We start from the raw sequence: 23,594 nt of genomic DNA on the forward strand, positions 1-23,594 counted from the left end.
AGCAGGACACCAGACGCGGCGGAGGAGGGCTTCGGGTGGAGTTGGGTTATGGCGCTGCAGGGCACTCCGGTGAGGGGCAAGTAGGTGGGGAGGATCAGGGGGTCGAGGGGACTCCCCTGGTGAAGGAATGAGGGAGGGAGGGGCCGACTTCGAGCTAATTTAGGAGGGAAGCCACGGCGGACACGACGGCCATGGGGGAGACAGAGAGCTCCTCGAGCTCGGGCTAGAGGTGGGGAGGGCCTAGAGGAGTGCGTTGGGGAGGCTGGTGTGCTCGGGAGGGGTCGGGGCTGGCTTAAATAGCCGTGGCAAGGCGGTTCGAGCTCGGGTGCCACCGCGGACACGTGTCCGGCGCCGTGGACGCGTGTGCTTGCGGCCAAGCTTGAACGGCGACGAGGGGGAAGTGGACGAGGGTCACGGAGACGAGAGGGGCTCGGGGACAAGAGAGGGAAGGAGCCACGGCGCCATTAATGCTTTCTCGGCACTGTGCGCCTGTGGACGTGCGACCACGAGCACCGACGGAGAAGCAGACGGAGGGGGAGCTGGCTCCAGGGGAACGGCGACAACGTGGGCTAGCTGTTGGAGACGACGAGGCGCGCGAAGACGACGAGAGGAGGAGGGGCCCGAAGCAAACGACTCTCAGCTCGCGTCCATAGCTGCCAGAGCGCGTGCAAACGACGCAGTCACCACTGAGACCGACAAGGAGGGGACACAAGAGGCAGGGAAACGTTGTCTGGGGTTTAGTCCTTTGATACTAGAGGCCGAGGGAGGTGATGGATCGCGCAGAAGTGCCAAGGAGAGATGTCAGTGATCGCCTGAAGTTTGCTATATCAGTTTTGGCTGAGTACTGGTGATCAACAGGAAGGAGCTTGGAGCCAAACGGGTTGTCTGGTGTGATTAGCTACGGAAGAACTATGATCCTGGAAATTTGGAGGTGATTTGGATCAAGAATTAATACAGTTGCTTAAGAACTGCACAAATTGGTCCAGAATCAAGATTAGGAAGAAGCACTCAAATGATGAAGCCACTTGAGCTGAAATTTGGCATGGCAGGATGATTTGGGCATATGAAGATGCTCAAAAAGTTTCATACCAATTGGCCAAGCCAAGATGGTACTTGCTTCACAAACATCTCCTTTGGACAAAAACTTTAGAAAATTCCTGAGGGAAAATGGCTAAATAAAATATGGCCAAATTTGGTGGAGATAGGTTATATGGATAAGAGGAGGTCTAGAAAAATTTTCAGACTTAATGGAGCAATATAAAATAACTTTCTTCACAAACTGAAAATTTGGACAGAATCAAAGAATTGAAGATGAGCTCACATGGAGGCACTACATGAGCTCAACTTTGGTGGAGGGCTATTATATGATGATATTGAGGTCATGCATAAATTGCAACTCATTTGGATATGCCTAGCTGGTACGTCCTTCACAAAAAAAAATTCTGGACAGAAACTTTGGAAAAATCATAATTAAATGACTACTAGGCAAATGAGGTTGCATTTTGGCATGTGGCAATGATATGGACAGGAAAATATGTCCAAGGAGTTTGAGGTCAATTGAGCAAAGGTAAATAGCACTTGCTTCACAAAGTGCCATTTAGTGCAGAATGGGAAAAGAGTTATTGGAGGAATATTTTTGAACATGGCCATGAAAAGTTCTGCATATTTTATGAAGATAGGACCCAAACAATTTATGAGAATTATTTGGGAATTTTAGGAGTGATGTAAATATCAATACACCTGATGGGAAATGTCATCACCAACATGAGTTTGGTCTCCTTGATGCACACGATCGAGGCCATGGAGTCCATCTTACCTATTCTACTATCTGTCTTGTTCCTCGGGCAGGTATTTGGTTTCAGACTTTATCAAGTGGTCTGTCCTGACAAATGAAATGTGTGGAAATAGATAATTATTATGTTATTCTGTTCTAGCGGACACCTTCTTTACTGGTAGTAGGTTCTCTCATGCCGGTTTTTGGTGGAGTTGTACTGGCATCTATGACTGAAGTTTATTTCAACTTGTTAGTTGTAACCTTCCCATTTCTCAAATTTCAGTGTCAAATGATTGGGAAATGTGTCACACTATCCAGTAGTTCACTCAAGCTTATTCACCACCGGAACGGAAAAAAAGAAACCAATAGTCCACATTAGTGGCAATTGAAGAGATGTTTTAATTTTTTGAAGAGATTGTGGTTAGGTTACAAGCGTATACATTACTGGCAATGCAAATAATAATAATAATAATAGCAATAATAATAATAATAATAATAATAATAATAATAATAATAATAAATACCTTTTCCAGTTAGCTAAAATAATGCAGAAAATTTTAGCCACTCATGTTTGCAATCTGAAACGTTGGTTGTACTTCAGTCTATGGCAATTTATTTATTTATTGTGGTCTTATTCTAAGCCATCTTCCATCATGTATACTAGTTGCGTATGTACTTTGGGAAACATGATTGGATTTTGGGGTGCCATGGCTTTGAATCTTACAGATAAGTCGTGATCTTGCTGACAAAGAGGAGGAAGAAGACAAGGCAGCGGATATGGTCTCTGCAAGGTAGACAAGGAGTTTGCAACATGCTGCAATATTGAGTTGTTGTTTCTTGTCTTATGCTCACATCAAATTTTGAATTAGTATTAATGTCAGGTTTAGTCTTTGTATAGTACCTAGCAGAAACATGTCACAAATTCAAAATATACATACCTTATTGCTGGCTGTACCGAACTCATGACATCCATTTCATTTATCTAAAGTGGAGCCAAATATTGCCTCTTCAAACACAATTAGTTCTTAGATATAGGATTTTGTTATCGCATTCTACTGGTGAACAGAAAATGCAGTGCTTCTCGGACCATTGTTTACATGCATAATTTCTCTGTCATGGAATTCTGAACTATCACTGTTCGGTACTTGAGAATTAACAGCCTAGGAAATTTTGGCTCTTTCCGTCATGCATGAGATATGTGCGAGGTTGAGGTTAGGTTATTGATGCTACTGTTTCACTGGTTTATTACAATATCTTTGATGACCTACTAATCTTTTGTTTGAATTCATGCTTGTATAAATCCTTCTTGAGGTTGCCGAAGTCAGACACCAAAAGTTGTGGCGAGGATGTACCAAGCGCTCGCAGGTGATGAACACCCAGGGAATAATGTACCGATATATGATTAGGAATCTGTTTGTATCAATGAAATTGTTGTGCATGCTCGTAGGTATATGTTCTCCTATCTTGACAAATGAAATGATTGATTACAAAACTATTTTTGATCGATGAAATGGATGGATGTATGGACATCTTGGTATGCAGATGTCAGGTGTGAAACTCTTTTCAGTTGTATTGTCTTGACCCGTTTAGGATGGCACAACCAGTTTCTACCACAACTATTGCGGTATCAAGTATCAAGGTGAGGCACTTATATGTGATTATCAGTCAACATGAGCTATAACAAGCTGAAGGTCCGGCTATCTCCAGGGGTTCACTACCACAGACCGATGGGTTTAAATTTTGATGTGTGTGTGAGTGGGGTGTAAGAGGAAATTTGAGCTGACTGGATCATGCACAACTGCCAGAGGTGGCAAGTTTGGATAGAGGGTGGAGAGACGAAAATAGTGGATGAAATAAGAAAAAGAAAAGAAGATGAAGAGTTATTTAACGGTAAAAGAATTTTCGATAACACCACCCTATTTGCACGAGTATCCTAAAGGTTTATATTAAACTACAAAATATGTATGCTCTGTAGCAACGGATGGGCAATTAACTTGCGATGGATTCAGGGAAATACACCATCCAGTTAACGTCTAGCGGGGGAAAGGAGCCATGGACGTGGTTGCAGAAGACACCAATTTACCTGGAGGTCACCCTCGGCACCGAAAATCGACCTGGGAGGACCAGATCGATGATACGGATCGCCGAGGTAGAAATCGTATAGTATGAAGGCCATGGCACCAGAAATCGCCATGGGATGGCCATATTGATGTCTTCGCTGAATCCGACTACTCACCATGACATATATGTGCTCACCGCAGCTCATCAGATCTGACCAAAACAGATAACCGGGGAGGGCATGGGCGACATAGCGATTGATGGGAGGGGACGGGATGGTGAGCGTGGATGGAAGGTGGCAGCGACATGCCACGGTGGGGAGATATGGTGGCAGCAACGCCATGGCAGAGAGAACGAGTGCGAGGGGTGGTTGCAGTGAGAGAATCGGTTGCGAGGGGGACACGAGGTCCATTATGCTAGAGTCAACATGAGATTAGAAGTTTTGCGAGAAGGAAACTATCCGGACGTTGGCAACATTATTTGATAGCTGTCCCGGGATAGACAACGACATCTCATCGTGCAACATGATAAGTAAAGTATTTTTTCTATTGTTATCATGGTATATTGTTGTTTCTAATAGCTCCACTTGTAGATTTATCTTCCCTATGCATCCATCGGCCGATACATTTTATACGTCATTGATAAAGAGGCACGTCGTCTATATATTATGGACCCTATTCAAACATCACAATCGTTAGAGGATAAAAATTTGAGGCATGCAGTGAAATTAAAAAGTTTTGCAAGGAATTTCAAAGAAGCACTCGAAATAAAGCTGTCTGGTTGAAATTCCGATATATCTAAATGACAACATTTATTTCCATTTGGTATTTCAACGAGTATAGACGGGTAATGAATTCATAATAAAAACATTTATTTTTGTTATCACTATATTCTTTATATTATTAATTTAAAAAATTGCAGAAATGTGTCTGGCTATTTAGTTTTACATTTTATGCTCTGGTGGAACGGTAAAGAATTGGTCAAGCCGATTTGCAGGGTGAGTATTGTCCGTTACATGTTTTAAGACGTTCGGCGTGAAATTTTCATACTAACTACATATAATGTTTGTGCAAGATGGGTATGAGTTGAGGAAACAATTTTTATTATACTTGCTAAAACATCGTAGGAATGAAGCTAAAGGCAACTTTCCTGATACTATGAAAGAATTTTTTAAGCACATCATCTAGATATTGATAGTTTTGTAATAGATGTTAAGGTCGAACATCGCTCAATTTGTTACATGCACATGTCGTTAATCTTTCTTTTTGTTATCAATTTACATTGCAAAATTGAACTTCAATTATTCAATAATTGTGTTAGTGTTATATTGTTTGTACGTGTGAAATTTAACATGTAACTCTTACAAACTATTTCAAGAGCCCGTGGCAATGCACGGGCACTCTACTAGTATGCATAATATTTAAGTATGATATTCAGTCGTTCGATATATCTTGCCCCATCGTCATGGCCGTGGCCTTGGCCGATGAGTACCGGCGAGGTCCCGTCCGTGGCCGCCGCGATTGCAGCACGACCGCCGGTGGGTCCCCCCACGTGGTTCACCATGGATGCAGCTCCGATGCTAGCTGGTTCCAGCACGTGGTCGTCATAGTTGCATCATCCTCATGTCGGTAGCTTTGGCTCGCCGTAGTCGACTAGCACAGCCAGCTTCCAGTGAAAAATATAAGCAAACAAAAACCTCCAAAGTTGAAGCGAAATGTTTTGCAGGTTCCAGCCAAAAACAACACCGTTCCAGCAAAAATACCACAAACAACAAACTCTAACAAATTCGATTGTACCAAAAGGAACGGTCGGTTCCAGCCAAAAACAACAGTAGTTCCAGCAAAATCGCACAAATAGCAATCTTAAAAAAAAATTAATTGTAGCAAAAAGAACAGTCGGTTCCAGCAACAAATTACTCTGGTTCCAGCCAAAAAATACGTCCTCGGCGAGGGGCGCGTCTTGATGATGCTAGTATGCTGGGCAATATAAAACGAGAGGAATGCGAGGGTGTAACAAAGCCTCCCTGCCCACCCATGTGGTTGCGTCGATTAGGGAGGAGGCGAAATTCTGAGTACTCGCAAGGGTGAAAATTTTGGGTAATTTTATGTCGGGAGAGTAATACCTTTCTATATTTCTGGCCTTTGTGGCTATGTACCAACCATATTATGTTCCCTCTTCTTAATTAATGAGATGAGGCAATTTGTTTGCCTTCAATAAAAAAAACAGAAACAATGATATGGAGGTGCCTGTGCTGCCCGAGAATTAATTCCACCACCCCCACCAAAAGATGTTTACCATGGAGTTTTGCTACGACTCTCAGTGGGAAAATGTAGACACCTGACAAGCTCTAAGTGTAGGTAGAATCTATTGTCAACAGGGTGAGTGTAGAATAGCTTATTCTACACCCCAGATAACGCTATATACACAATCTAGTAAAATGATGTACAAAATGTAGTAATTCGGAAAATATTTTTTTATCACCCAAGTTTGTAATTTAATACATTTTTGTGAAAATTAATATACTTTACATAGTCTGTTACTATATTTTGTATGTACCGTTATTGGGTGTAGAATAAGCTATTCTACACTCACGCTTAGTTTAGAATAAGCTATATATATGTATATATATAAAGGAAAATGGATGTGTGTATGTATATCAATGGATAACAAGTGGCTCAGATATATTCAAGCTAGATGATACTAGTATCATGTCATGATACTATATGTATCTTAACAAATGAGGTGCTACTATAAGCCATACAAAAACAACAAATAAGGTAACCCATCATACCAACATATAACATAATGTGTTACCAACGTAGTATCATACATTAGTACTATATGCATGATTTTTGCAGAAAATAATAACGGAGGAACACCAGACGAGAAGGGCCGTGAAAGCTGGTAGTCCACACAACCCCTGCCCCGCGTCGCCCGCAACAGGCTACATGGGGGAAATATTCGTCGCCGTCAGTAGCCTTCCTCCGCCAGTGCCCCCCCCCCCCCAGCCGCCGCCGGAGGGTCGGCCAGCGAAGCCGCGCCGCGCCCGGGGATGGCGACGGCGGGGCGGTTTTGTCCTGCCCCTCCCGTAGGACACCCCGTCCCCCAACAACCCCTCCGCCGCCATCGCCTATCCATGCCGCCGCCGGTGGGCCGGCTAGTGTCGTCGCGCCGCACCTGAGGAAGGGGGCGGCTGGGCGGCATCATTCCCTTCGTGTTGCAGCTCCTTGTCCCCAACCTCCTCGCCTCCTAGATCCGATCTGGTGCGCCGCAGGCTCCCCTACCCTCCAACTACTGGCGTGTTCGTCTTGCCTGTCCGGCGAGGCGGCGCGGTCGTGCCCGTCGTGCACCTCCCCCCTGCTGGCGCAGCTTCCTTCTTGCTGCTGTTCGCTGGGGCGTGCGAGGACTCGTGTGTAGGTCACGGGCTGGCCAAGGCTCGGTCTTGCCCCGTGTTGTAGACCACCCTTCATCTTCGACGACGTCTCCTTCTAGTTACGGCGGCAGCCTCTGCCCGTGTGTCATCAAGGTGTTGTTTTGGGCGGCGGGCTGAAGCTTCGCGGCCGGTCCTTACCGATACTGCCCCGGTCCCAGCAGCCACGGACCCGCGTTCTCCGGCATCCATGGATTGCCGCCGTCCCTACTGGCGTGATTTCGGCCCCGACACTCCAGTCGATGCGCCCCCTTCCAGCATCTTCGGTATACCGGTGTTCTGGCGGCTCCGCCTCCGGCAGCTCGGAGCTGTGCTCCCTTCCGGCTCCAGCTCGTCGGCGGCGCCTGTCACCATCCCACCCTCCACGCCGGCTTTCTACCACGCTGCCTTCTCGACCCCGTCGACACCCAGAACATGTCGTTTCCAAAGCTCGTGTTCTTTCGGCAGCATGTTCAACCCCACCACCTCCGTACTGGGATGGTGGTCGACCGGCCGATTGTGTTCCTCATGTTCGAATCCTGATCTGGCGGCTATGGGATTGCTTGGACTAAGGCTAGGCGAAATTCATGTTTGGCTTGCCGATGCTGGCAGCGGCGACACTCGTGAGTGTCGTTTCCCTTCCTGGCGAGGCGCTGCGATGGCCTTTATCCGTGCCCCTCTTCGAGCATTGGGGGAAACCCTAGGACCGGTTCTTCGGATCGGATGGCGGCGGCGTCACGGCATCGCACCCCTTCTTGAAGGCACTATCTTGTTCGCTCGCGGTGTCCCTGGTGTTGGATTTTGAGATGTTCGACATCGTGCTTGTTCAGCATGCCTCTCTGTTTAGGATTTGTGTGTGTAGTTCTGTCGTTTGCCATGTTCGGGCTGAGCACCTCTTCTCTCTCTGCTCCGGGTTCCATGATCATGCCTCTTTTCGTTCATTTCATGTGTTGTACCCTCTATTGTACTCATTCTTTTTGTTCTATCAATGAAAGGATACACAAGCTTCGCGTATTCGTGAAATTTGTTTTTTCGGAAAAAGCATATGCATAATACTACAATATTCCTCAGGGTGACCAGCCCAGATGTGGACTGGACATATGCATAATATTAATATTGATGTATGATATGCATTGCTGACCAGTCTCAAGGAGGATTCGTATCTTAGTCTGTTTTGTTTATTTCCAAATATTGTAGCCTATTTGTACTATATAATCCCATCACGGGATCAAATCAATCCAAGTGCAACCATTATAATTGCCTTCATGGTATCAGATTAGAGTTTTTGATCCTCTCTCTCCTCTCGTCTCACGTACGTAACCTGTACGCATTAAGCCGACGCCCCAAGAGATCGCGGCCCAGGAGGAGGCCGCCGCAGTCGCCGCCGCCCTCGCCGAGGCTAACGCCAAGGCTGCTCTCTGGGCCCTCGCGGCCGCACTTCCAAGCATCCGCGCCGTCGTTCCGGTCACCCTCGAGCTCTCCACCTCCAACTATCTCCAATGGCGCGGCATGTTCTCCGACGCTGTCCAGAAGTACGCCTTGGAGGACCATCTACTCGAGGCAGAATACCCCACCCATCCGACGCCGCAGTGGGGTCGGAACGACGCCATCGTCCGTTCATGGATCAACAGCGCCGTCGCGCCTGAACTTCTCGCCATGATCGTTGACACCACCACGCCACTCCCTGCCCACTCGTTGTGGACGCGGCTCTCCAACATCTACCACGACAACTCCGAGCTCGCTCCTCCTACCTCGAGCAAGAGTTCCATGGTCTCCACTCTCCAGCAAGGCACCATGACCGTGGCTGACTATTGTCGCAAGCAGAAGGTCCTGTCTGACGAGCTCAACGCGCTGGGCACGACCATCACCGACAAGCGTCTCGCTCAGAACACGCTCCGCGGCCTCGGATCACGGCTTGCCTACATGCGCACGTTGACCCTCAAGCAGCGCCCACTCCCGTCCTTTCTGGATGTGCGCTCGTCCCTTCTGCTCGAGGAGCTCACGCTGCAGCAGTCAGAGTCCTCCTCCTCGACTCGGACCGCCTTCGTCGCCCGAGGCGTCTCTGCGCCTCCCCCATCGCGCGGACCTGCAGCTACCATGCCGCCTCCGCGTCGCCCCGACACATGCCGTAACTTCCAACGTGGGAGTTGCCGATTTGGCGCGCGATGCCGCTATCTCCACTCCGGACCTTCCCAACAGCAAGGCGGCAACACAAACCCACCGGCGAAGGGCTCGCCGGCACGATGGCCATCCATGCAAAACCTTCGACCAAGGATCACTCATGCAGGCTTTCAACACAATGTCCTTGACACCACCATCTTCAAACGAATGGTACATGGACTCAGGCGCTTCCGCTCACATGACCGGCAATCAGGGTAACCTTTCACACCTCCTCCCTTCTAACTCCACTTACCCTCATGTCATCGTTGGCAATGGTCAAGCCCTTCCCATCACGTGCACCGGTCACACCACCCTCTCTACTCCTAATCATTCATTCTCTCTTAACAATGTTCTAGTTACACCTTAATGCTGTCAAAAGGATTCTTCGGTATCTTCGCGGCACCATCAATCATGGACTTCAGATACATCGCTCGTCGCCAGCATCGCTCACTGCCTACACTGATGCCGACTGGGCTAGCTGCCCTGACACACGCAAGTCCACCTCCGGCTACGGTGTCTTCCTTAGTGACAATTTGGTCTCTTGGTCCTCCAAACGACAACAAACTGTTTCCAAGTCAAGCGCAGAGGCTGAATACCGCGGTGTCGCCAACGCCGTCGCCGAGGCATGTTGGTTACGCCAGCTTTTGTCCAAGCTCCACCGTCCTCTTCAGCGAGCTACTGTGGTCTACCGTGACAATATCTCCGCCGTCTACCTCTCGACAAACCCGGTTCAACATCAACACACCAAGCATGTGGAAATTGATTTTCATTTTGTCCGTGAGCGGGTTGCTTTTGGAGATGTCCGTGTTCTCCATGTGCCCGACGTCTTCTCGGTATGCTGACATCTTCACCAAAGGGTTACCGTCGACTGTGTTCAACGAGTTCCGCTACAGCCTGAACGTCCGCCCAGCTCCCGCTCCGACTGCGGGGGTGTTAGACGTGTACGTGCAGGACACGTCCAGCCGGCCGAATCAAGGAGGATTCGTATCTTAGTCTGTTTTGTTTATTTCCAAATATTGTAGCCTCCTTGTACTATATAATCCCATCACGGGATCAAATCAATCCAAGTGCAACCACTATAATTGCCTTCACAGTCAATACGTGCACTGGGCATACACGTAGGCAGCCACTCGCTCGATATATCTGGTGTCGCTGTGTCACATCACGCAGGGACAGATTTGGCATACAGCAATCCCGATTTGGCATGCCCATATCCCCACGTGGTGCATGCTTCAATTGCAAATAATGCCCTTGCCCGGAGTGGCCAAATTGCCTTCACGTGGCTACAGCGCCCAGGACCGCGACCCAGTACATTCGTCGGTACACGGAACACTATTATTGGTGCGTCGATCAAGGACGAGGCGAAACTCTGGGTACTCGCGGGGGTGAAATTTTTGGGTAATTTAGATTCATAGACAAGTGGCCCAGATATATTCAAGCTAGATGATACTAGTTTCCTGTCATGGGTATCATGTCATGATACTGTACGTATCTTAACAAATGAGATGCTATTATGAGTCATACAAAACAACAAATAAGGTAATCTAACAAATGAGATGCTACTATGAGTCATATTATGCGATAGGAACGTAGAATCATACATCAGTACTGTATATGCATGATTTTTGCGGAATAAACATATGCATAATACTACAATATTCCTCAGGGTGACCAGCCCAGATGTGGACTGGACATATGCATAATATTAATATTGATGTATGATGTGCATTGCTGACCAGCCAGTACGTGCACTGCGCATACACGCAGGCAGCCTCTCGCTCGATATATCTGGCGTCGCTGTGTCACGTCGCGCAGGAACAGATTTGGCATACAGCAATCCTGATTTGGCATGCCCATATCCCCACGTGGTGCATCCTTCAATTGGAAATAATGCCCTTGCCCGGAGTGGCCAAATTGCCTCACGTGCCTACAGCGCCCTGGACCGCGACCCTGCACATTCGTCGGTACACGGAACTCTATTATTGATCATCGCCTTGCCTTATTATTGGTGCCAAAATCTGGCAGCTGCAGGAGAGGCAAACCAGCCTGCAGCCCCAGCGTCGACGTGAAGGCTCATATACGTTTCCTCGCATTATTGGCCCTTACTGTTCCGTGCGGCGATGACAACGAGCACCGACTATTTTAGCGCGCACACCTACTCTTTTTTTAAAAAAACTACAGATCTATGCATCTTCAATCATGTCAGTACGACGAAAAACAGAAATAATAAAAATTACATCTAAATCATAGATCACTTAGCGACAACTACAAGCACTGAAGCGAGCCAAAGACGCGCCGCGGTCATCGGCCCTCCTTCCCTCATTCATTAATAAAGAAGAAGAGTTTTAGAGTACAGGTTAATGGCTCCACATCCTATCCCATCCGACAACCAAAGAAACAACAAATAACCTAGAAGTGGGAGGTGGGCATGGGTGAATTTGTTCCTCCTCTTCTTCTTCCTCAATGCTTTTCTTTTCTTGTAAGCCCACTTGCTCATCGAAGTTTTGTTGTTCTTTGTGATCCCCATTATTTTGCTGCAAGTTAATTTCATAAATAATTAATTCAAGATCTCTTACCAATTCTTGCAGCCATTCATCATAGGGGGTCTTTGCTCTTCATCGTTTGCATCCTTTCCTTTATCTTCTTGTGAGCCCTGAAAGAATTTTTCTGCTGGCAAGACGGATGAAATGGGTTCTTGTTCATTGGCAACTAACGCATTATCACATAAATTATCTAGGAAGAAAGTACGGATAGGTTGCAACTCAATGTAAATTGTATCAAGGATAGCATCTCTAATCTTCATTCCCATTATGTAATGTAGAACCTCATCGACACCCACAAGTACAAATTGTAGGACCTCCATACCTGTATTGAGTTTATTAAGAATATTATATTTTCCTACTACGGGATCAATATTGATATCATAGGTGCTCTTTGGATCCACTGTCTATGCATGATGCCGGATATGAATAAAATATAAGGGATGAGTATTTTTTTTACCAATTCAATCCACCACTTCAATTTTGCTTGATGTGGCTTCCTCCCCTTCATTCAAAGGCTCTAGTGGAGCCAAATCCACACCAAATAGAAGCCTTGGTTGTGAAGAATCCCGTAGGAAAAGAAGGTGATGAAATGGAAGCAAAATCGGAGTAGGTATGGCCAATTTAAGAAGCTGTCACAGTCTAGTACGAGCGCTTAGATGCCGCCTTGCGCTCTGGAAGTTTCGGGTGCCTTAGTGTTTTGGTCGCCAATTCTTTATACGAACTCAGATTTTTGACATTCTTTGGCTCGTTGGATTGCTAGCAAAAAAACCCGATGCGCCAGTGGCCTTGGATCCTTAATTTTGACACTTTAATAAATGTCAAAATATCAAATACTCCATAGGGACTTAATCGGGTGCTTGGAACTTCTCCGGTGTGACCTCCAACTTAGTTATTTTGATGTCCCAAGTGCAAGAACGTGTCAACGGACCTACAAAGACCACAAAAGAAAGGTAAACTGACAAAAACTAAATAAAAATAAAAATTATGCGACGCACTTGGTAAAAAAAAGTAAATACTGAAAACTATGCATTGGGGATGTGTTGGGGATTGTAGCATAAATTAAAATTTTCTACGAATCACCAAGATCAATCTATGGAGTTTACTAGGAACGAGATGGGAGGAGTGCATCTACATACCCTTGTAGATCGCGAGCGGAAGCGTTCAAGAGAACGGGGTTGATGGAGTCGTACTTGCTGTGATCCAAATCACCGATGATCCAAGCGCCGAACGGATGGCACCTCCGCGTTCAACACACGTACGGAGCGGTGACGTCTCCCACGCCTTGATCCAGCAAGGAGGAGGGAGAGGTTGAGGAAGAAGGCTCCAACAGCAGCACGACGACGTGGTGGTGGTGGAGTGACAGTTCTCCGGCAGAGCTTCGCCAAGCACACGCGGAGGAAGAGAGGTGTTGGGGAGGGGAGGGGATGCGCCTTAGATGTGGTGCTGCAGCCCTCCCCTCACCCCTCTATTTGTAGAGAGAAGGGGGAAGGGGGCCGGCCCCTCTAGATGGGATCTAGAGGGGAGGCGGCGGCCAAGGGGGAGGTGGCTTGCCCCCCAAGGAAGGGGGGGGGGGCGCCCCCCTTTAGGGTTTCCCCAAACCCTAGGCGCATGGGCCCTAGGGGGTTGGTGCCCAGCCCACTAAGGGCTGGTTCCCTTCCACCTACAGCCCATAAGGCCCTCCGGGGCAGGTGCACCCTCCCGGTGGACCCCCGGAACCCCTCCGGTGGTCCCGGTACAATACCGGTATACCCCCGAATATTTCCGGTGACCGTATGGTGACTTTCCATATATAAATCTTTACCTCCGGACCATTTTGGAACTCCTCGTGACATCCGGGATCTCATCCGGGACTCCGAACAACATTCGGTAATCACATACAAACCTTCCTTATAACCCTAGTGTCATCGAACCTTAAGTGTGTAGACCCTACGGGTTCGGGAATCATGCAGACATGACCGAGACACCTCTCTAGCCAATAACCAACAGCGGGATCTGGATGCCCATGTTGGATCCCACATGTTCCACGATGATCTCATCGGATGAACCACGATGTCGAGGATTCAAGCAATCCCGTATACAATTCCCTTTCTCAATCGGTACGTTACTTGCCCGAGATTCGATTGTCGGTATCCCAATACCTCGTTCAATCTCGTTACCGGCAAGTCACTTTACTTGTTCCGTAATGCATGATCTCGTGACTAACTACTTAGTCACATTGAGCTCATTATGATGATGCAATACCGAGTGGGCCCAGAGATATCTCTCCGTCATACGGAGTGACAAATCCCAGTCTCGATCCGTGCCAACCCAACAGACACTTTCGGAGATACCTGTAGTGCACCTTTATAGCCACCCAGTTACGTTGTGACGTTTGGTACACCCAAAGCATTCCTACGGTATCCGGGAGTTGCACGATCTCATGGTCTAAGGAAATGATACTTGACATTAGAAAAGCTTCAGCAAACGAACTACACGTTCTAGTGCTATGCTTAGGATTGGGTCTTGTCCATCACATCATTCTCCTAATGATGTGATGCCGTTATCAATGACATCCAATGTCCATGGTCAGGAAACCGTAACCATCTATTGATCAACGAGCTAGTCAACTAGAGGCTCACTAGGGACATGTTATGGTCTATCTGTTCACACATGTATTACGATTTCTGGATAACACGATTATAGCATGAACAACAGACAATTATCATGAACAAGGAAATATAATAATAACCATTTTATTATTGCCTCTAGGGCATATTTCCAACAGTCTCCCACTTGCACTAGAGTCAATAATCTAGTTACATTGTGATGAATCGTACACCCATAGAGTTCTGGTGTTGATCATGTTTTGCCCGTGGAAGAGGTTTAGTCAATGGATCTGCGACAAATATCTATGTCTCCATTTTGAACATTTTCACAAATGGAGTTGAAGCGACGCTTGATGTGCCTGGTCTTCTTGTGAAACCTGGGCTCCTTGGCAAGGGCAATAGCTCCAGTGTTGTCACAGAAGAGAGTCATCGGCCCCGATGCATTGGGAATAACTCCTAGGTCGGCAATGAACTCCTTCATCCAGATTGCTTCATGTGATGCCTCTGAGGCTGCCATGTACTCCGCTTCACATGTAGATCCCGCCACGACGCTTTGCTTGCAACTGCACCAGCTGACTGCCCCACCATTCAAAATATACACGTATCCGGTTTGTGACTTAGAGTCATCCAGATCTGTGTCGAAGCTAGCATCGACGTAACCCTTTACGACGAGCTCTTCGTCACCTCCATAAACGAGAAACATATCCTTAGTCCTCTTCAGGTACTTCAGGATGTTCTTGACCGCTGTCCAGTGTTCAATGCCGGGATTATTTTGGTACCTTCCTACCAAACTTACGGCAAGGTTTACATCAGGTCTGGTACACAGCATGGCATACATAATAGACCCTATGGCCGAGGCATAGGGGACGACACTCATCTTTTCTCTATCTTCTGCCGTGGTCGGGCATTGAGCCGTGCTCAATCTCACACCTTGCAATACAGGCAAGAACCCCTTCTTGGACTGATCCATATTGAACTTCTTCAATATCTTGTCAAGGTATGTGCTTTATGAAAGACCTATGAGGCGTCTCGATCTATCTCTATAGATCTTAATGCCTAATATGTAAGCAGCTTCTCCAAGGTCCTTCATTGAAAAACACTTATTCAAGTAGGCCTTTATACTTTTCAAGAATTCTATATCATTTCCCATCAATAGTATGTCATCCACATATAATATGAGAAATGCTACAGAGCTCCCACTCACTTTCTTGTAAACACAGGCTTCTCCATAAGTCTGTGTAAACCCAAACGCTTTGATCATCTCATCAAAGCGAATGTTCCAACTCCGAGATGCCTGCACCAGCCCATAGATTGAGCGCTGGAGCTTGCATACTTTGTCAGCATTCTTAGGATCGACAAGACCTTCCGGCTGCATCATATACAATTCTTCCTTAAGGAAGCCGTTATGGAATGCCGTTTTGACGTCCATTTGCCATATTTCATAATCGTAGAATGCGGCAATTGCTAACATGATTCGGACGGACTTCAGCTTCGCTACGGGTGAGAAGGTCTCATCGTAGTAAACTCCTTGAACTTGTCGATAACCCTTAGCGACAAGTCGAGCTTTGTACATGGTAACATTTCCATCCGCGTCCGTCTTCTTCTTAAAGATCCATTTATTTTCTATCGCTCGCCGATCATCGGGCAAGTCTGTCAAAGTCCATACTTTGTTTTCATACATGGATCCTATCTCGGATTGCATGGCTTCAAGCCATTTGTTGGAATCTGGACCCGCCATTGCTGCTTCATAGTTCGAAGGTTCACCGTTGTCCAACAACATGATTTCCAGGACAGGGTTGCCGTACCACTCTGGTGCGGAACGTGTCCTTGTGGACCTACGAAGTTCACTAGTAACTTGATCATGATCGTCATCATTAACTTCCTCTCTAGTCGGTGCAGGCACCAAAGAAACATTTTCTTGTGCTGCGCTACTTTCTGGTTCGAGAGGGGTCATCTCATCAAGTTCCACTTTCCTCCCACTTACTTCTTTCGGGAGAAACTCTTTCTCCAGAAAGGACCCGTTCTTGGCAACGAAGATCTTGCCTTCGGATCTAAGGTAGAAGGTATACCAATGGTTTCCTTAGGGTATCCTATGAAGACGCATTTTTCCGACTTGGGTTCGAGCTTTTTAGGTTGAAGTTTCTTGACATAAGCAGCGCATCCCCAAACTTTAAGAAACGACAGCTTAGGTTTCTTTCCAAACCATAATTCATACGGTGTCGTCTCAACGGATTTCGACGGAGCCCTATTTAAAGTGAATGCGGCAGTCTCTAAAGCATAACCCCAGAATGATAGCGGTAGATCGGTAACAGACATCATGGATCGAACCATATCCAATAGAGTGCGATTACGACGTTCGGACACACCATTACGCTGTGGTGTTCCAGGCGGCGTGAGTTGTGAAACAATTCCACATTTCCTTAAGTGTGTGCCAAATTCGTGACTCAAATATTCCCCTCCATGATCTGATCGTAAGAACTTTATTTTCCTATCATGTTGATTCTCATCCTCACTCTGAAATTCCTTGAACTTTTCAAAGGTCTCAGACTTGTGTTTCATTAAGTAGACATACCCATATCTACTCAAGTCATCAGTGAGGGTGAGAACATAACGATAGCCACCGCGAGCCTCAACGCTCATTGGACCGCACACATCAGTATGTATGATTTCCAATAAGTTGGTTGCTCGCTCCATTGTTCCAGAGAACGGAGTCTTGGTCATTTTGCCCATGAGGCATGGTTCGCACGTGTCAAATGATTCATAATCAAGAGACTCCAAAAGTCCATCTGCATGGAGTTTCTTCATGCATTTGACACCAATGTGACCAAGGCGGCAGTGCCACAAGTATGTGGGACTATGATTATCAACCTTACATTTCTTGGCATTCACACTATGAATATGTGTAACATCACGTTCGAGATTCATTAAGAATAAACCATTGACCAGCGGGGCATGACCATAAAACATATCTCTCATATAAGTAGAACAACCATTATTGTCGGATTTAAATGAGTAGCCATCTCGCATTCAAGGAGATCCAGATACAATGTTCATGATCAAAGCTGGCACTAAATAACAATTATTGAGGTTTAAAACTAATCCCATAGGTAAATGTAGAGGTAGCGTGCCGACGGCGATCACATCGATCTTGGAACCATTCCCGACACGCATCGTCACCTCGTACTTCGCCAGTCTCCGCTTATTCCACAGCTCCTGCTTTGAGTTACAAATATGAGCAACCGCACCGGTATCAAATACCCAGGAGCTACTACGAGTGTTGGTTAGGTACACATCAATAACATGTATATCACATATACCTTTGGTATTGCCGGCCTTCTTATCCGCTAAGTACTTGGGGCAGTTCCGCTTCCAGTGACCGTTTCCCTTGCAATAAAAGCACTCAGTCTCAGGCTTGGGTCCATTCTTTGTCTTCTTCCCGGCAGCTTGCTTACCGGGCGCGGCAACTCCCTTGCCGTCTTTCTTGAAGTTCCTCTTACCCTTGCCTTTCTTGAACTTAGTGGTTTTATTCATCATCAACACTTGATGTTCCTTTTTGATCTCCACCTCCGCTGATTTCAGCATTGAATATACCTCAGGAATGGTCTTTTCCATCCCCTGCATATTGAAGTTCATGACAAAGCTCTTGTAGCTAGGTGTGAGCGACTGAAGGATTCTGTCAACGACCGCGTCATCTGGGAGATTAACTCCCAGCTGAGACAAGCGGTTGTGCAACCCAGACATTTTGAGTATGTGTTCGCTGACGGAACTATTCTCCTCCATCTTACAACTGTAGAACTTGTCGGAGACTTCATATCTCTCAACCCGGGCATGAGCTTGGAAAACCATTTTCAGCTCTTGGAACATCTCACATGCTCCGTGCTGCTCAAAACGCTTTTGGAGCCCCGGTTCTAAGCTGTAAAGCATGCCGCACTGAACCAGGGAGTAATCATCACTACGTGACTGCCAGGCGTTCAGAACGTCCTGAGTTCCTGGGAAAACAGGTGCATCACCTAGCGGTGCTTCAAGGACATATGCTTTCTTGGCAGCTATGAGGATAATCCTCAGGTTACGGACCCAGTCCGTGTAGTTGCTACCATCGTCTTTCAGTTTGGTTTTCTCTAGGAACGCATTGAAGTTGAGGGCAACATTAGCGTGGGCCATTTGATCTACAAGACATATTGTAAAGGTTTTTAGACTAAGTTCATGATAATAAAGTTCATCTAATCAAATTATTAACGAACTCCCACTCAGACAGACATCCCTCTAGTCATCTAAGTGATACATGATCCGAGTCAACTAGGCCGTGTCCGATCATCACGTGAGACGGACTAGTCATCATCGGTGAACATCTTCATGTTGATCATATCTGCTATACGACTCATGTTCGACCTTTCGGTCTCTTGTGTTCCGAGGCCATGTCTGTAGATGCTAGGCTCGTCAAGTCAACCTAAGTGTATTGCGTGTGTAAATCTGGCTTACACCCGTTGTATGCGAACATTAGAATCTATCACACCCGATCATCACGTGGTGCTTCGGAACAACGAACCTTCGCAACGGTGCACAGTTAGGGGGAACACTTTCTTGAAATTTTAGCGAGGGATCATCTTATTTATGCTACCGTCATTCTAAGCAAATAAGATGTAAAACATGATAAACATCACATGCAATCAAATAGTGACATGATATGGCCAATATCATTTTGCTCCTTTTGATCTCCATCTTTGGGGCGCCTTGTTCATCATCGTCACCGGCATGACACCATGATCTCCATCATCATGATCTCCATCATCGTGTCTTCATGAAGTTGTCTCGCCAATTATTACTTCTACTACTATGGCTAACGGTTAGCAATAAAGTGAAGTATTTACATGACGTTTCAGTTGACACGCAGGTCATAAATAAATTAAGACAACTCCTAGGCTCCTGCCGGTTGTCATACTCATCGACATGCAAGTCGTGATTCCTATTACAAGAACATGATCAATCTCATACATCACATATATCATTCATCACATCCTTCTGGCCATATCACATCACATGACACTTGCTGCAAAAACAAGTTAGACGTCCTCTAATTGTTGTTGCAAATTTTTTACGTGGCTGCTATAGGTTTCTATCAAGAACGATTCTTACCTACGCCAAAACCACAATGCGATATGCCAATTTCTATTTACCCTTCATAAGGACCCTTTTCATCGAATCCGATCCGACTAAAGTGGGAGAGACAGACACCCGCTAGCCACCTTATGCAACTAGTGCATGTCAGTCGGTGGAACCTGTCTCACGTAAGCGTACGTGTAAGGTCGGTCCGGGCCGCTTCATCCCACGATGCCGCCAAATCAAGATAAGACTAGTAACGGCAAGTAAATTGACAAAATCGACGCCCACAACAACTTGTGTTCTACTCGTGCATCGAAACTACGCATAAACCTGGCTCATGATGCCATTGTTGGGGATCGTAGCATAAATTAAAATTTTCTACGCATCACCAAGATCAATCTATGGAGTGTACTAGCAACGAGAGGGGAGGAGTGCATCTACATACCCTTGTAGATCGCGAGCGGAAGCGTTCAAGAGAACGGGGTTGATGGAGTCGTACTCGCCGTGATCCAAATCACCGATGATCCAAGCGCCGAACGGACGGCACCTCCGCGTTCAACACACGTACGGAGCGGTGACGTCTCCCACGCCTTGATCCAGCAAGGAGGAGGGAGAGGTTGAGGAAGAAGGCTCCAACAGCAGCACGACGGCGTGGTGGTGGTGGAGTGACAGTTCTCCGGCAGAGCTTCGCCAAGCACACGCGGAGGAGGAGAGGTGCTGGGGAGGGGAGGGGCTGCGCCTTAGATGTGGTGCTGCAGCCCTCCCCTCACCCCTCTATTTATAGAGATAAGGGGGAAGGGGGCCGGCCCCTCTAGATGGGATCTAGAGGGGGGGGCGGCCAAGGGGGAGGTGGCTTGCCCCCCAAGCAAGGGGGGGGGGGGGCGCCCCCCTTTAGGGTTTCCCCAGACCCTAGGCGCATGGGCCCTAGGGGGTTGGCGCCCAGCCCACTAAGGGCTGGTTCCCTTCCACCTACAGCCCATAAGGCCGTCCGGGGCAGGTGGACCCCCGGAACCCCTCCGGTGGTCCCGGTGCAATACCGGTATACCCCCGAATATTTCCGGTGACCGTATGGTGACTTCCCATATATAAATCTTTACCTCCGGACCATTCCGGAACTCCTCGTGACGTCCGGGATCTCATCCGGGACTCCGAACAACATTCGGTAATCACATACAAACCTTCCTTATAACCCTAGCGTCATCGAACCTTAAGTGTGTAGACCCTACGGGTTCGGGAATCATGCAGACATGACCGAGACACCTCTCTAGCCAATAACCAACAGCGGGATCTGGATACCCATGTTGGCTCCCACATGTTCTACGATGATCTCATCGGATGAACCACGATGTCGAGGATTCAAGCAATCCCGTATACAATTCCCTTTGTCAATCGGTACGTTACTTGCCCGAGATTCGATCGTCGGTATCCCAATACCTCGTTCAATCTCGTTACCGGCAAGTCACTTTACTCGTTCCGTAATGCATGATCCCGTGACTAACTACTTAGTCACATTGAGCTCATTATGATCATGCAATACCGAGTGGGCCCAGAGATACCTCTCCGTCATACAGATTGACAAATCCCAGTCTCGATCCGAGCCAACCCAACAGACATTTTCGGAGATACCTGTAGTGCACCTTTATAGCCACCCAGTTACGTTGTGACGTTTGGTACACCCAAAGCATTCCTACAGTATCCGGGAGTTGCACGATCTCATGGTCTAAGGAAATAATACTTGACATTAGAAAAGCTTCAGCAAACGAACTACACGATCTAGTGCTATGCTTAGGATTGGGTCTTGTCCATCACATCATTCTTCTAATGATGTGATCCCGTTATCAATGACTTCCAATGTCCATGGTCAGGAAACCGTGACCATCTATTGATCAGCGAGCTAGTCAACTAGAGGCTCACTAGGGACATTTTATGGTCTATCTGTTCACACATGTATTACGATTTCCGGATAACACGATTATAGCATGAACAATAGACAATTATCATGAACAAGGAAATATAATAATAACCATTTTATTATTGTCTCTAGGGCATATTTCCAACAGGATGTGTATAAGTGCTAGATGGATATGATACGAAGGATTTTGGCACTAAAATGTACTCTAAAAAGAATGCATAAAATCCACTCATCAGCATCCAGGCCTACGCACCGCCACTGTACACACCTGCGCCCGTGCTCTTGCCTGAGACCACAGAGCAAGCGGGAGGCCACAGAGCGCGCCATGCAGGTGAGCGCAACCTCGAATGCAGCGCAGCAAGCGGCATTGCTGGCGACGTACTAGCAGTCGTGCCCCCGGGCGGAGGCGCCGGCATTTGTCGACCTGGCCAAGGACGGCGACGCCTATGGCTGCAGGTTGCGGTATTTCTCTAAGTTTTATCTACTGTTTTAATTAAGTTTTGATGTAACTGAACTTTGAGCAGTGTGTTTTATCTATTAAGCTTATATTTTTAAATGTTTTATCTGCGTTAAGCTTTTTTAAGTTTCAAATTTGTTGGGTGCATTGGACGCATCTACGGCAAGCCGGACAGCCGCGGACATTTTCGTCCGCCTTCCAGATCCAAACGAACCAGCATAGATGTTGGATATATCTGTGGCAGCCACAGGCTGGCAGTCACGTCGCGCAGGGACAGATTTGGCGTACAGCAATCTTGATTTGGCATCCTGCATAACCCCACGTGATGCGAGCTCCAATTGGAAATCATGCCGTTGCCGGGAGCGACCAATTTAGGTGTCGTCCTCAACCGCGACCCTGTACATCCGTCGGCACAAGGAACACTATTATTTATCGCCGACTTGCCTTATTATTGCAAAATCTGGCAGCGGCAGGGGAGAGATAACCAGCCTGCTGCTGGTGCCCCTGCCTCCACGTGAAGGCCCAGTGTCCTCGCATGCATTATTGGCACCTACTGTTCAGTGGGACGACAAAAACGATCACCGACTATTTTAGCGCGCACGAAGCACATATACATATACCCATAGAGGAGTACCACTCTCTCTAGCCTCGCAGGGCAAAGAAAGACCCGTATACACTTCATCGATGGCGGCGGGGGGTGTGTGGGTGTTCCGGAAGGACGGGGTGATGGAGCTCCAGAGCGCAGCTGGAGGGTCGTCAACACGCCGGAGCGTGGGCGGCCGCAATAAGGCGCTGGTGTACCTGCCGGCGAACGAGCCGATGCGGTCGCTGGAGGTGCTCGAGCGGCGGCTGGGGTCGCTGGGTTGGGAGCGCTACTACGAAAATGGAGATATCGTGCAGCTCCACCGGCGCGATGGCGGGGTCGACCTCATCGCCCTCCCACGCGACTTTGCGCGATTCTGCTCCACCCACATGTACGACATCGTCGTCAAGAACCGAGACCACTTCAAGGTCGTCGACCTCTAGGCATGCATGATACATTATTTACGTTCTACTTACTTTCCCTGGTCATGCTAGCAAGCCTGTTCTGCAAATAAGCGCACGCGCATAATGATGTGCCTTGTGTATGTCGTCTCTGAATTACTCCTAGCTAGTGTGAGCTTTTTGTATTTTTGATTGAATCTCGGATGTGTTTATTAACTTTTGCTTGCATGGTCGTACTTGTTCGTTTACCAAAAACCACAAATTTCGAAATTTCTGACTCTGCATGAATGGCCACGAGTAACTTTACGTACCCAGCTGGCAGATCCACATGTTGGTCCCTCTTATCTCCTCTTTTCACGTGGAAGATAAGACCAACTAGTTAATGAAATTAACAGCTTAAATTTTGTGTACACTCTTACCTCTCAAGTAAAAAGAGCAGAGGAACCATGTTAAAATTTGCCGCAGATATTGCTAAGAGGAACCATGCTAAAAATGGCTGAAAAGGAGCAAGGCCTTTAGAGGAGCATGGCTAAGGGAATGTTTGGTAGCTCTCCAGCTCTGGACTCCTCCAACTCTAGGCCTGGAGCTGGGTTGAACAACTCTACCCTTGGA

The 23,594-nt window shown here is 47.2% G+C and overlaps 1 protein-coding gene across 1 annotated transcript; it reads left to right on the forward strand.

The window, feature by feature from the left end:
- Nucleotides 1-22,624: 22,624 nt before the first annotated feature.
- LOC109767426 (flowering-promoting factor 1-like protein 5) lies at nucleotides 22,625-23,246 on the forward strand. The gene has a single exon (XM_020326178.3). It carries the CDS (start codon nucleotides 22,683-22,685, stop codon nucleotides 23,022-23,024), a length of 342 nt encoding a protein of 113 aa, XP_020181767.1. The 5' UTR covers nucleotides 22,625-22,682; the 3' UTR covers nucleotides 23,025-23,246.
- Nucleotides 23,247-23,594: the final 348 nt, after the last annotated feature.

This window comes from Aegilops tauschii, chromosome 2 (assembly GCF_002575655.3).
Source record: "Aegilops tauschii subsp. strangulata cultivar AL8/78 chromosome 2, Aet v6.0, whole genome shotgun sequence".
Classification (NCBI taxonomy): domain Eukaryota; kingdom Viridiplantae; phylum Streptophyta; class Magnoliopsida; order Poales; family Poaceae; genus Aegilops; species Aegilops tauschii.

Excerpts from the sequence above, each read along its gene's own strand:
- LOC109767426 (XM_020326178.3), top strand. The coding sequence starts at position 22,683 with ATGGCGGCGGGGGGTGTGTGGGTGTTCCGGAAGGACGGGGTGATGGAG.